Consider the following 14,559-nt stretch of genomic DNA (forward strand, 5'->3'; position numbering starts at 1 on the left):
TCTCTCTCTCTCTCTCTCTCTCTCTCTCAAAATAAATAAATATTTTAAAAACTTGAAAAAAAAAAAAAAAAGAAAAGACAACCCAGGGATGGTGAGAAAACATTTGCAAGTCATGTATCTGGTAAAAAACTTGTATCCAGAATATATAAAGAAATCTTGCTGCTCAATGAAACCAAAAATGCAGTGAACTTACGAGCAAAAGATCTGAAAAGACACTTCACCAAATAAGATAAATGAATGGCTAATAAAGAAGATGCTCGTCATTACGGATGCATTAGTCACTAGGGAAACACTAACTAAAATCAAAGTCAGATGTCACTACATACCCACGTAGAGGGCTAGAATCCAAACTACTGATGATACCAAGTACTGGCAAGGACGTAGAGAAACTGGAACCTGACACATTGCCGGTGGGAATCTACAACGGGACAACTGTTCTAGAAAACAACGTGGCAGTTCCTGAAATGGTTAAACACAGAAGCACCGAACAACCCAGAAACTCACCTCCTACCTACCTACCCAAGAGGATGGAAAAATACGTCCATACAAGTTGTGCATAAGTATTCATAGCAGCCCCGAAGTGGCAAGAACTCAAACGTCTAACAACTGGTGAGCGGATGAACAAAGTGTGGGATTATCCACACAACTGATTATCAGTCAGCCTTAGAAGAGAAATGGAGTGCTGATGTGTGCTGCAACGTGAATGAGCTTTGAAAGCAATATACTGGGTGAAAGTAGCCAAGTCTCCTTCAGGGGTGATGGAAATGTTCTAAAACTACAGTGGTGATGCGATGCATGACTCCAACAAATTTACAACAAACCACTGAACTGCTCACTTAAAAAAAATATCGAGACAGAGGGCAGATCAGTAGTTGCCTAGGTCTTTACTGGGAGCAGGAAATGACAGCAGAGGGCATGGGGGACCTTTCTGGGGGGATGGAAGGGTTCTATAATTTGACTGTGGCAGGGCCTGCACAACTCTATCAATTTCCTAAAAATCATTAAGCTGTATACTCACAATTGGGGAGTTTCATGTTATGTAAATTATACCTCAATAAAACTCCTAAAAAGCCTTGGGCAGACTTTCTAGGGTCATTACATTCACTTCTGTATGTGCGACCTCATCTTTCTGATTCTAGGGATGGTCTGTGACATAGCTGTGGATAACTCCTAATCTCCAGAAGAATTGTTTAAATCTCTCAACTAGCTGTGTGAGTAACCCAAACAGTCATGCCTGAGAAATTTGCAAAGAGTCAAAATGATGTGAGGTATCTGTATCTCTGAATAAGTCACATGAAAAACAGACCTTTGCCGCTATCATTATGCGTTAAGTACCCATCATCATCAGCATCATCAAACCCCACAATTTGTAATGCACATTGCAACCAGGCCTGACGTTAGCCCCTGCTCACCTACTGGATCATTCCAGTACTGTAAGTCGGAAGGAAGTTTTACTTTAGTGACGCTGTACCTTGTGGTGCCACAAAATACCCTCCTTTTTCTGAGGCAGGAACAAAAACGCAAGTAGTGCTTCTGGGGTGGGGGCCACCCCCGTGGGTGGTGGGCAAGCTAAAACCCCACGTGGTAACAACGCGTATACTACAAAATCTCCCAGTCAGGCACTCAAATCGCTTTGACTGTAGAAGATCGGATTGTATGATGGCTTCCAACAATTTTGAAGCTACAAATCCCTGAGGAAGAAAATGATAAAATCCTAAAACACTGGAGTGTTTGAGTAAACGGAGGCTTAGAAAAGGAAAGGGATTTTCCACCAGGAGCCAGAAAGTTTGTGGAAGGGCTAGGATAATAACCTAAATTCAGCTCTGGTTTTTTGTTTTCATGGCTTGACTACTGATTCCAACACAAAAGCATCCTCTGAATCACTCATCACCTATGACTTCGCTCTCCCCCAAAATATTCAAATGCTGGTTAAAAATATAAAGTGTGAGGGGTGCCTGGGTGGCTCAGTCGGTTAAGCGTCCGACTTCGGCTCACGTCATGATCTCACAGTCCGTGAGTTCGAGCCCCGCGTCTGGCTCTAACGACTCAGAGCCTGGAGCCTGCTTCGGATTCTGTGTCTCCCTCTCTCTCTGCCCCTCCCCGACTCATGCTCGCGCACGCTCTCTCTTTCTGTCAAAAATAAATAAAACGCTAAAAAAAATATTTTTTAATAAATAAACTGTGAGATCATTTTGAAATGCAAACTCTCCTCTCCCTTACCATGGTTTTAGCACAGATCTCATCTCTTCTGGACTAGACTACTGAGGACTGTTCTGTCCCAGGACTGCCCCCATACCAATCCTCTCTACGGAGCTCATCCCCTTCTGTGGTTCCTGGTAAACACCTCTGTGGCTTTCTACTGCTTGCAGGGTAAAGTCCAAACTCCAAGCAAGGGCTTTCCTAACTTCGTAAGACCTATTTTTACAATCTTATCTCCCACTTCTCCACCCAACCAACCACCCTGTACAAAAGTTACGGTGAGAACGTGCAGTTCCCTTCGCACCACAGATTATCATCTTTGGGGACACTTACTATGCGCAAAGCTCAGTGTGGAGTTCTCTACCTGCATCACCTCATTTTACTTCACAACAACCCCATGTGACAGGCAGGTACCCTCGCCACCCCCAGTTTACAGGGGAGGAAGAGAAGGCTTAGATAACTCCTCTGGCTGACTTTCTCCCTATGTCTATAGTACCTGTCCCTCCCGCACACTCTTCCACTTGGCCTAAAGACCCTGCAGCCCCTCAAGTGCTGCCCCCTGCATCTTTTTGCAAGACCCCACTCAACTGTCTTCCTCTTTATACAACTCTTTATCCAGAGTTAATAATTCTGTCTTTGGTGCTTTCATGGTACTTTGTATGTTCCTCACTGGAAACATCACACTACATCATAATATCTGTATCCATTCCAATAATATCTGTATCCAATCCAGTCTATCAATTAGAATATGAATCTATCAGAACAAGAATAGCTATTCTCTTAAACTCTTTCTTTTCTCTATGTTTGGCATACAAAGCAGGCAGGTAAATACTGAATGACAAGGTACATTAGTCTTTATAATGCGTGGTTTCATTCACTCCCTTTCCTTCCTTATATATTCTATTTCCATCTCCACATTCTTAGAGCCTTATTACCTCTGAGCTCTCTTTGGCAATAAATTCCTGCTAGCTTTCTCCCTGGTCACTTTTCTTTCCAATTCTCTTCCTTACCGATGGTGGATTAACTTCCTCAAAACACAGTTCTGCTTGGCTCTTCTCTATTCAAAAATATCCTTGACTCTGTGGTGCTTACCAAGGAATGTATAGATTCTTTACTCTAAATTCAAAAGTGTCCGTGACCCAGGCTTAATGATTTCACTTTAACTTGATCCTTCTCCTACACTAAACAGAATTATGTTCCTTCCTGTTCTCTCAAATCACATAAAAGCCCTACCCATCTGACCACTGAAACTATATGTATAGACACTGCGCTTTCTTCAAATGAGATTCAGTCACCCTTACTCAGCATTCCTTGATTTGATACATACGTAAAAACTACAACTCTTCTGAAATCCCACAGCAAATGGTTTTGCCTCTTTCGTGGGATTTAATCTACATAGTTCCAATATGATTTGCATACATCTTAGCTCATTTATAATGTCCTCGACATCCTTACAGAGCTATATCTGAGTGTCTTACGCCTGGTGGGTGCTCAGCAAGTTCGCTTTGTGCAATCCTGAATGAACGCATAAATGTTAGGTCATCCTGCAACCTAACTAAACTAAACTAAACCTAACTACACTCTCATGCTTTAAAAAAAAAAAAATTGGGGCGCCTGGGTGGCTCAGTCGGTTAAGTGTCCGACTTCAGCTCAGGTCACGATCTCGCGGTCCGTGAATTCGAGCCCCGTGTCGGGCTCTGGGCTGATGGCTCGGAGCCTGGAGCCTGCTTCCGATTCTGTGTCTCCCCCTCTCTCTGACCCTCCCCTGTTCATGCTCTGTCTCTGTCTCAAAAGTAAACATTAAAAAAAAAAAAATTAATGTGCAATCAAACTAACTGACTGAACATCTTCACAGTCCTCCCTAAGACTATAACACAGTGGCATGTCAAAACCATTTCTGGAAAAATCTGACCTTAACTGGCCCATGTCTCAAGAAGTCAGGTCGATCTAGGATGGGAATATCATCTAAGTGGATAGTAACCATCACACAGTGACAGCCAGTGTTCAACACTGGGCCAAGTGCTTGCTAGACCTAATGCCCCTGGTTCCTACAAACATCCAAGGCAGATGGAGCTGTCCCACATTCTACGCTGGGGAGACTGAGGCCAAGGGAAAGCTCAGCAGTTTGCTCCACTGGTGGCTCTCTCTGGAACAGCAGAGCCGGGATTCACACCAAATTAAAAACATCTACTGAAAGACTAAAGCTCCCTATTAAGGAGTTACAACAGACTTTCATCATTTAAAAGAGCTTCATCTATGGCATATTTCAACACTACCACACACTTCTGAATCTATACTGCATGACTAAGGACAGGGTCCCTTTCCTATTCGCTATTTCAGGCGATGGAATTACCCTGTGACTTGGTAGGAAAACCAGCGAAAACATGCTAAATTCCTGTGCCTGTACATTTATCAGGGAACAGGTAGCACTGTCCACAAGCATCCATGCTAAACTGCATTTCCGGACCAAGTAACAATTCTAGGGCATCCTTCCAAAGTTATTCTTACAAGGAAATTTACCACTAGGTGGCAGAAGTATAAAGTTAACGCGGTGATTTCTCTCTAGTGAGTAGCGGGACATGTTCCCACCCTTTTCACAGTAACAAAATCCTGTGAAACTGCTAATGGTTTTCCAAAGATTATTTTGTCACCTTGAGAGTGGCATTTTATACATAAATGGTTCTACATTAAACTATTCTCCCTTATTGAAAACTGCATTATAATATTTATTTTAAATATCATAATATACAGATTTCAACCTTTAAAAAATTTTTTTTAACGTTTATTTATTGTTGAGAGAAAGAGAGAGAAAGATACAGCATGAACGGGGGAGGGACAGAGAGAGAGGGAGACACAGAATCTGAAACAGGCTCCAGGCTCTAAGCTGTCAGCACAGAGCCCTGGGGGGGGGGGGGGGGCCTCAAACCTACAAATCGCAAGATCATGACCCGAGTCGAAGTCGGTCGCTTAACCTACTGAGTCACCCAGGCGCCCCTCGACCTCTATTACATTCAACACTAACCACAGCTTCAACTAGCTCTAAGCACGTAAGTAGAACCATACTATCACTGAATTAAATAACCCACTGTATGTTAAAGTACATTGAAACTGAAATTTAATTTTGTGTAATGTTATACAAGATGGCCAACAAGTGCTTTTAAATTACAACGGTTGAGGGGCGCCTGGGTGGCTCAGTCAGTTGGGCGTCCGACTTCAGCTCAGGTCATGATCTCGTGGTCTGTGAGATCAAGGCCCGCATCAGGCTCTGTACTGACAGCTCAGAGCCTGGAGCCTGCTTTGGATTCTGTGTCTCCCTCTCCCTCTGCCCCTACCCTTGCTTGTGCTCTCTCTCCCAAAAGTAAACATTAAAACATACATACACACACACACACGAGGAAGCTTAAGTTTGAGAAAATAAATCCAACTTAAAAAGTGATAAACATCTGGGGCACCTGTGTGGCTCAGTCGGTTAAGATGTGACTTTGGCTCAGGTCACAATCTCACAGTCTGTGGGTTCGAGCCCCATGTCAGGCTCTGTGCTGACTCAAGAGTCGGGAGCCTGCTTCAGATTCTGTGTCTCCCTCTCTCTCTCTGCCCTTCCTCCACTTGTGCTCTGTCTCCCTCTGTCTCTCTCTCTCTCTCTCTCCCTCTCTCTGTCTCTCAAAAATAAATAAATATTAAAAAAAAGTTTTTTAACACGATAAACATCTTGAGACAAATTTGTAGAATTATCTATCCACACATGTGCACTTTTGATAACTTGTGCCCTGCTTTGTATCTTTGGTACAATTTCTTTGTGGGTAGAAATTAAATTATATATATTATTAAATTATTAACTGTGTATAATTAAATTATATTTAGCAAATATACGGGTAAACTATATAATGATCAAAATAATTCTGAAAACAATATGCATATGTTCACTTAATATGCACTCAGGAAGAAATATTTTAATGATGATTTTCACTGATTTCATTAAGTAGAAAATAAAATCCCCACCTTTCACATAAAGAAGCCTCTAGAACTCTGCAAATCTTCTATTTTGGAGCAGGGGATGAGAGTTTGGGCTCCTCCAGGAGCGATGAAGGGGGGCTCTAAACCATCTGTGGGACAGGTTGGATGTGTGGTGGAAGGAATTACACGTCATCTTATCATCCATCAGAGGAGTCAAGGAAGCCCGGCCCGCTTCAGGCTTTGGCCAATGACGTACAGCAGAGCTAGCAGAACTGGAGCTCCTTCAAAGGCTGGCAACTAGTCTGGTGTCCTTACAACTGTTCCACAAGGCTTCTTTGGAAATATGCAAATGAGCAAATGGCCGTCAATATCTAAGACCTCTAAAGACACACTGGCCCTGAGGTCTCCATACAAACTCATATCTACAAAGCCTCACTCCTCTGGCTGCCTCGGGGATGCTTCAGGCTAATTGAGATCTCCCCAAAGTGACCTGCGATAGGCTTTCTACTTCTGAAGACTCTCTGAAAACCAAAAGTGAAAACATACGGTCCGGAGGCTATCCTGGCTCCCAAGTTTGCAAAAGCGGCTGTGTAATCCCTCATCTACAGACATTAAGACAAAACTGAGGTCCTCTCCAAGGATCAGTGGGAAGGAACAGTTGCCAGGGGATTATTTTCCATGGCAAGCACCAATTTATACCTATAAAACAGTCTAGAAATATACTTGGAGAATAATTTGCAGTATACACACATGGATGCATTTCCTCATCCTTTAGCTCTGTACTGTACTGAATGCATTTATAAATGAGTGAAAATTACAGAGTCAGGCAAAGTTGTCTGGATACCTGACAGGATATGAAAAGAACGCTGCTCCTGTAGCCTTGACAGTTATTAGTTGATTCAATTCATGAGATGCTTACGTTCTCTAAAAATAAGTCAAGAAACCATCATAAGAATTTCTTTGAACCATCATCACTCGGAGGTTGACAGGTATCAAACTGCACGTTTCTAATTCATTCCTAGGAAATAAAAGAGACTTCGAACGGGGTCTTAACGTGAAGCATCTCATTTACATGTACTCTGTTGGGAAGGATACAGAGACAATTTAAAACACAGAGAAGAGAGCTATGGGAATACAAAATGTTGCAAAAATCAAATTTCTGAGAGCCCCTACTAGCTGCATAGAGTGGACAGAGGTCTCTATCAACTACCCCCCACCTCCATCCCCCCAGAATCTACGATGGGGTTGGTGCTCAATGGAATCTGCTTTTGAATGAATGGTGTGCTGCCGTCTCAAGGAATCGCACTGGGTGGCAATTTATTACAAGACAGGCGGAGATGACTGTGAACCTGGTAAACAGCAACCTGGCAGGAATCTGATGGCAGTGCAATTAGCACGGGGCCGCCTGCTTCTACGGCAGGTGAAGGCAAGAGGGTGAATGCCAGCGGAAAACACCCCAGCGCACTGGCAACCCACGGGAGACATGAAGGGTGACGCTGTGACAGGTACCCCGTGTGCAGCCGGTCACCTCCAAGGGGCCCCCGCCCGGCCCTTACCTCCTCCCTCCTTTCTTCGGGACCCGACACCAGGTGGGGGCTCAGCTGAGGGTGGCTGCCGACGCTGCCGTCGTCACTGCCCTTGTCACACGTGGCTTGCGCCGAATCCTGGGAGGACGCGGGCCCCTCTGCCCTCTCTTCACTGTCCACTGAACTCAGGGACAGCGCGCTGAGACTGCTGGGACACGTGGCGTTTCCTGCGCCCGGGCTCTGAGGGCTGGGGGGCTTGGGCGTGGTCGGCCTTTGGGGGGTGAGCGGCTGCTCCGGCTCGAAGGTAAAGCGGCTGCCAGCTTGGCGTCCGCCCGGGTCCTCGGCAGCCGGACTCGCCGAGGCGCTGCCGGCGCCAGGACCCGCGCTCGCCGCCGCCCGCGAGCCTGCGGCTTCGGGGGGACACGCGGCCGCGGCCGCGTCCACCGGGGGGCTCCCCGCCCCCGCCGGGCCACAGCCCGGGGCGGCGTGCGCGCCTGCGCCTGCGCACCTCCTCCACTCGCGCTCGGCGCTGGTGGACACGCGGCGGGAGTAGGCGTCGTGCAGCCTGCTGTGCACCTGCAGCCTCCGGCTTGCCTCGCCCGGCGGGGGCGCCCCGCTCCGGGGGCTCTCTCTCCGCCGGGCCGCGTCCGCGGCGCCGCTCACAAACCTCAGGACTCTGTCGAAGTCCCTGGCCCGCAGCGGGCTCTTCCAGCGTTTCGTCCTCCTCTCGGCCCCGCCGAACTTCTCCGAGTCGGCGGACGAACTGCTCAGCGTCCTCCGGGGCGCGGGCTTTTCGGGCGCCCCCTTGAGGTCCATGAGATTCGAGGTGGACTTCCGTTTGAAGGAGCTCTTCTTCAGGAAGTTCAAGTTGTCGGTGCTCTTGCTCTTCCGGTAGACGATGCTGTTGTTCTCAGAGTCTTTCACTAGAATCGCACACGGCGCGGGCTCCCGGGAGACGGGGGCCAGGGGCCCGACGTGGTTCTGGGACCCCTGGCGCTTCTCGCCCTCCAGGAAGCTGATGCGGCCCAGGCCGTAGGCGCGGCGGATGCTGCGGGACCGGTGGGTGCTCCTCTGGAAGGCGTCGTCGGCCTCCTCGGGGTCGGAGCAGTCCGACGCGCCCCCGGGAGCCGCCTTGGCGGCGGGGTCGCTCGCCGGCCCCGAGGAGGGGCCCCTGCCGGTGTGCGTTCCGGCGGCAGCACCGTTCGGGATGGGCTTCCCCGGGTCGCGTTCCGGGTCGCCTTCCTTTGCCGCATCTGACCCCTCTCGGTGCTGAATTCCCTGAAGGACGGAGGACTTCAGTTTTTTAAAAGACCCCATTTTCCGGAAGGAGGCAAGGGCGTTCCAGGTGGAGGAATTTCCCATCAGGACCATGGAGCGGGGCCTTTCCGGGTTGGCGCCGGCCCTCTTCCTACTCACGGAGAAGAGGCGGATGAGCCTGGCAGGGCTGAGTCTGGCCTCCGCGGCGCCTTCCGCGTCCCCGCAGGGGTTGCTGCCGCAGCCTCCATTCTGACACGCTGGGTAGGTCACCATCGTGGGGTCTTTGGAATCAGAGACGGAACAGGGGATCGCGGCGAGTCGGCCATGGCCGTTCCGGGCTGTTGTCATGTTCTCGGGGCGGCGAGCCCGTGGCCACAGGGCAGCGGGGTTCAAACCCACATGCACATCTGTGTCCACAGGCCCCAGGCGCAGACCTTCATCTCCGAGGCTGCTGCCGGCCGGGCTTTCGCACCTGCTGTGTGCATCAGGCTCCTCGGTTGTGGCCACAGCCTGGAGCGGAAAACAAAGCCGGGATTTAGTCATTTTCCTCCCACGGAAGAACCTCTACGAACAGCGGCTTCTCATTTTGGCTAATAATTGCCGGGATGAAAGAAGCATGCCTCATGACAGGGTTGATCAGATCAAAACTGTCTTAAATTAGGGGCCCCCGGCTGGCTCGGTTGGTCAAGTGTCCAACTCTGGCTCAGGTCATGATCTCAGGATTGAGGAGTTCGAGTCCCGCGTCGGCTCCCTGCTGGCAGCGTGGAGCCTGCTTGGGATTCTCTCTCCCTCTCTCTCTGCCCCTCCCCCACCTCTCAAAATAAATAAACGTTCTAAAAATTTTTTAAAAACTTTTAAATTAAGTTAAAGTTTTACCTTTCCTAATTGATTTCACAATGAATTAAAAGGAAGAATGCAAACATACATTCCTTAAAAAAAAAAAAAAAAGATAATTATGGGTTGTGCATTCAATGCAAAGGTAAATCCTTGAACCCATTGAAACTTGTTTAAAACTTTTGAAAAACTGCTGGAATGCCAAGGCCAAGGCGTTATTCCACACTGGGGCTTGTCTTTATTTGAAATGGAAGAAATTCTTAATTACTGAATAAAAAAACCCACCAACAACTATTTCAAAACGTGTTACAGTAAAATACCAACCTATGTTAAATTTCACGCAGCTGACAGGCATACTGGCTACAAGAACCAGTGTAAGGAGCTGTAGCAAAGACCAAGATGCTGTCAGCTGCCCACTTGTCTACAAAAATACCCAAAGTGCTACAGAGAAACACAAGCACAAGGGACAAGCTGAGGCTGCATGTATGAGGTCGCGCTTTGTAAAGGAAACAGCATTAGTGAAGGGCCTCTGTCAACAGGATTCGTATTGGCTGGGGGATGGAGGGAGATAAGGATATTACTTAAATATTAGAAATTCAGACACAAAACTTCAAATTAAACCAATGTTGCACCTTCGTCTTTCTTTCCCCGTGCCCTTAATAAGGCCACCACACACCTGCAGTCCATGCTGTCTCCCCCAAGTGAACATGTTGCTCTCCTTCCTCTCTGCCCATTAGGCCACGGCCTGCTCAGCCTTGGTGGGCCGGCTTAAATGTCACAGCCACCCCCTTCTCAATTAGTGATTAGCCAGTGAAGAAGTGTAGGGAAGACGGCGATATTCACCATAAAAGACCACCACTCGCTAAGCGTTTACTACATGTCAGGCCCCTGTGCTAAGTGCTTGTGAAACGACCTGCCACTGGGTACTCCTATTAACCTATAAGATCAACAGAATAATTTCCATTTTATAGATAACCAAATGCACACTTGGGCAGGGGGTGCTGGGGGTTCCCGCAGCTGCCTCTTCCGAAGCCTATGCTCCTCTCCGCTACTTTAATGAAAAAAGAGAGAGGCAGTGCTGGGATAGGAACCCATATCTTGGTGTCTGACACCAAGTTCAGTGCCTCGTGACATAACCCCAACTCAAGTCAAATCCCCGAAGTCCTTATGCCAGTCAAGGCCACTCTTCCGAAGGCAATATTAAAGGCAGAAGAAGAAAAGGAGCAGACATTTGCATAAAAACCTTAAGGTTAAGTCCCAATTTAGCTTAGTCCTCTCCAGTGCAGAAAAAAATGTGACCTCATGCAAAGAGGTCTCATCTGATTCTACTCTGTAAATTCTCTCATGGGCTCATTTTTATTTGCCCTTACATGGAGCTCCCTGAGGGATTCCCAGGGAGATTCCCAGTTCAAGGGCTGATTCCATCTGGGACCAGGGAGGCTACATAGGGTTATGTAGCCTGGAGCCTTTCTGATGTCCATTTACTCAATTCCATTACTCAGAAGCCTAATGGGACTACCACATGCCTCTGCAGTTTAATGTTCTAATGGAGAAATTAGGGATCCTGAAGAGCTGTGGGCTGCATTTGAATGAGCCATTCAAGAAGCAGAAACTTGAATCATCCTAGCGTTAAGGCTGGATGTGAAATCTATAAACAATTGCAAAATGAGTCTCCCACTGAGTATCCCATCCACCCTCACCCATTCTGAGAGGGACAGGGGACTGTGGTTGTTTCGGCTTCTCACAATCTCGAAACGAAGCAGACAGTTTATGCAAACATCGAGTCCAGTCACAGGCACCGACTGATGGCATATTACACAATACTAATGGCCTTGTTGCGACTTGCACTGGATGCAGAGGAGCAGACACGCTCCTTCTCTTGTAATCTGGCTGGACGGAGACAACCCGAGGGCATTGTGAGACCTTTTATAACGAAGGATGAAAATGTGTCAGGCTGCCCCTGGAGTCTCCAGGGGTGCAGGCAGTGCTCGATTTTAATGTTGCGTCGGTTTGGGAATGTTCTAGGACAGGCATGGGGGCAGGCCCAGGTTTTAAGCTCAGTGCCGTCACATGAATCTTGAGTACCGTCATCTGAGTAATCTGTGCTTCAGTGCCATCTATCCAAGAGCAGGTGCCAACATTTACGTCTACAGTAGATCAACCAACCAATTAATTCATGAACCTCTGCTGGGTACAAGGATATGTGTAGGCCCCATGACAAACTCAAAACAGTGACAAGGTGATAACCCGTTCTAGGTGGGAACTTGGCATGAGCAAAGGAAGACCCAAGAACCTAAATTCTGACTGAGAGGCAATAAACTCGGGTGACCAGTTGGCCCAGTTGGCCCAGGGGTAAGGTGTTTTCCAGGACATGGGACTCTCGGGGCTGAAACCGGAGAAGTTCTTGGCAGACTGGGATGTCTGGTCACCCTATTGTTCTATTAAGTAGAACAATATAATTGGAAGGATGGCTCAGTGTCGTGAAGTAGTAGAAATTAAGGCGAAAACAGGTTTAGAAAAAACCACATCCCTTTAAGTCTAACACTTTGAGACTGTCTACAGGTGTCATCATCTTTGGGAATCCCTTCCTGATGCTCCTAAAATTAATGCCCCCTTACTCTGTGGGTTATGGGCATCTCACCAAATTGCTTTACCAAGACATATTTATAATGATAGGTTTTTATGGCTGCCTTCAGAACAAGACTTCTATGAACTCTTTGAGAATAAGAACGGTGTGCCACATGTAAATTATTTAAGTTTATCTTGATGTAATATTGTGATCTATTATCCTGCCTTGTCAATGTCTATGCCAACGTAACAATTCGCCATATCCCCACATATCTTTCCAATGTGACGATGTTTAAATTTTTACAACACTAAAAAGTCTAAGTATTTACTTAAACCTTAAGTTACAGATCTAGTAAAATATACACAATGCCGAGTTTCTGATTGGGGCAACATGCTTTTTAAAAGACCAGTGACTTACTATTTCGTTCATGCAGCTGAACAATGTGATTGTTGTGTGCTGCTTGGAATGAAACTGAAAATCACGGAAAAAGGCTTTTCCTGGAATTTCCGAGAAACATACCAAGTAGCATTATTTAGAACTAATACTTTGACCTCTATTAACTAACAAGGGTTGTGATTCAATCACTGGTTTTGTAGTAAGTCTTGCAAATTGTGGGAGCTCTGCCAGAGAGATTTATGAACAGAATACAAGAAGAATTTTAGATGGGAATATTGTGAAATCCATTGTCTACAAGCTGGATTCTGGGGTGTATGAACTTTAGAATAGAACATTTCCTTTCACTCGTAATGAGAATTCTCTGAAAACAACTATGACCAATAATTTTTAAATATGAATTTAGAATACTTGAATTTGAAACCCAGAACTATATACCAGGTTGAATGTACATACAATTTGTAACGTGTTCATGTAAATTACAGAAAACGTGCCACTGGAGGAAAATGTATTGAAATCTGAAAGTCTAAATCTTTCGATCACAGCGCAGAAGATTGCCTTTGGGAACATCTAACACCTAGCTGTAAAGATTAGGACCCTGGGACCCAGTGGTTCTGAGACACATACTCCTCGTCAGGCCACTACGGGTGGAAAGCACAGTGGAGCGGGAATCAGAGGGACCAGGTTCGGGCCCAGCACTGCCTCATGCTGGCCATGCCTGGGCCCAGCACTGCCCATACCTGGGGGTGATCCTACAGCACTTCTTTTCCCTCCAGATCTTCCTTGGTCACCAAGTTTAGAGATTCTAGTCCAGTCTCAACAATCCATGCTCAGTGTGGCTGCCGCAGCCTTATTTCCAGCCTTTTTAGGCCAGTGCCTTCCACTTGGACACCTGCATTAGCCTCCTGAAAAATCTCCTGCCTTCGCATCTGACTCACCTCCAAGCTGGCCGGCGTCCTTCCCAAAACACTGCCAACGGAGTCCTGCCACTTCATCTAGTATCCCCAGCTGCCACCTCTGAACCTTGAGAAGATGTCAGATCTCAGCCGAGCACACGATCCCTTTCACTCTAGCCATGCTGAATTATTTACAGTGAGGCTTTCTCATGCTGCTGTGCTTTGGGTTATTTCCTTGTTTGCTCTGATTTTCTCCAGCCATTTCTGTCTCACTGTATTACACGGAAGCACAATTCCCAGGCTCCTCTGACAAAGGGCTTCTGGCCAAGTTGGCCAAGGGTGGGGATGATGTGTGTGGGGGGAAGGTAGACACCAGGGTATTTCTCTCTGCATGGGCTACAGCAGGGCATTTCCAGCAGCCGCTGGTCTCCTCTTTTGCTCCAACTTCTGCTGGCCAGCTCCTCCCTCCTAGGTCCCAGCTCCCACCAGGGGGCACCAGTGCCCCGCTCAAGTAGAACCAGCTCCCCCCCCCATCCCCCCAGCCTCTGGGTCAGTAGCATTTTCCTGCCATTATTGTTCACCTGAGTTCCTTTCTCCTCTTTTGTTTCTCGGCTGTGTAAGAATAATCCTATGTTAGATTCTCTGTGTGAAACACCTAGAGATGTTTCTCTCTTCCTGATTAATATGTGCTCTGCCTAATTAACTTTCATTAATTCAAATCGACCTTTCCCTCGAGAAACGCTCTTCTTCCTGTCCAATTCAGATGCCATTTCTCTGTGGTTTAAAAAAAAAAATTTTTTTTTAACATTTACTTACTACTGAGAGACAGAGGGAGACAGAGCATGAGCATGGGAGGGGCAGAGAGAGAGGGAGACACAGAATCCGAAGCCGGCTCCAGGCTCCGAGCTGTCAGCACAGAACTGGACGTGGG

At 47.1% G+C, this 14,559-nt stretch overlaps 1 protein-coding gene across 3 annotated transcripts in view; it reads right to left on the reverse strand.

Annotated features, from left to right (window-relative positions):
• SPATA13 (spermatogenesis associated 13) overlaps positions 1–9,420 on the reverse strand; it is an 81,950-nt gene extending 72,530 nt beyond the window's left edge. For 2 of the 3 annotated variants that reach the window (XR_007461050.1, XM_049646721.1), the window contains exon 1: positions 7,710–9,365. Coding sequence is in view for 2 of the 3 variants with exons in the window: in XM_049646721.1 (XP_049502678.1) it covers positions 7,710–9,284 (1,575 nt within the window). In the remaining variant the exon portion in view is untranslated. Of the gene's footprint in view, positions 1–7,709 lie in introns of all 3 variants that reach the window. The other variant, XM_049646722.1, reaches the window with a different exon arrangement.
• Positions 9,421–14,559: the final 5,139 nt, after the last annotated feature.

This window comes from Panthera uncia, assembly GCF_023721935.1.
Source record: "Panthera uncia isolate 11264 chromosome A1 unlocalized genomic scaffold, Puncia_PCG_1.0 HiC_scaffold_16, whole genome shotgun sequence".
NCBI lineage: Eukaryota > Metazoa > Chordata > Mammalia > Carnivora > Felidae > Panthera > Panthera uncia.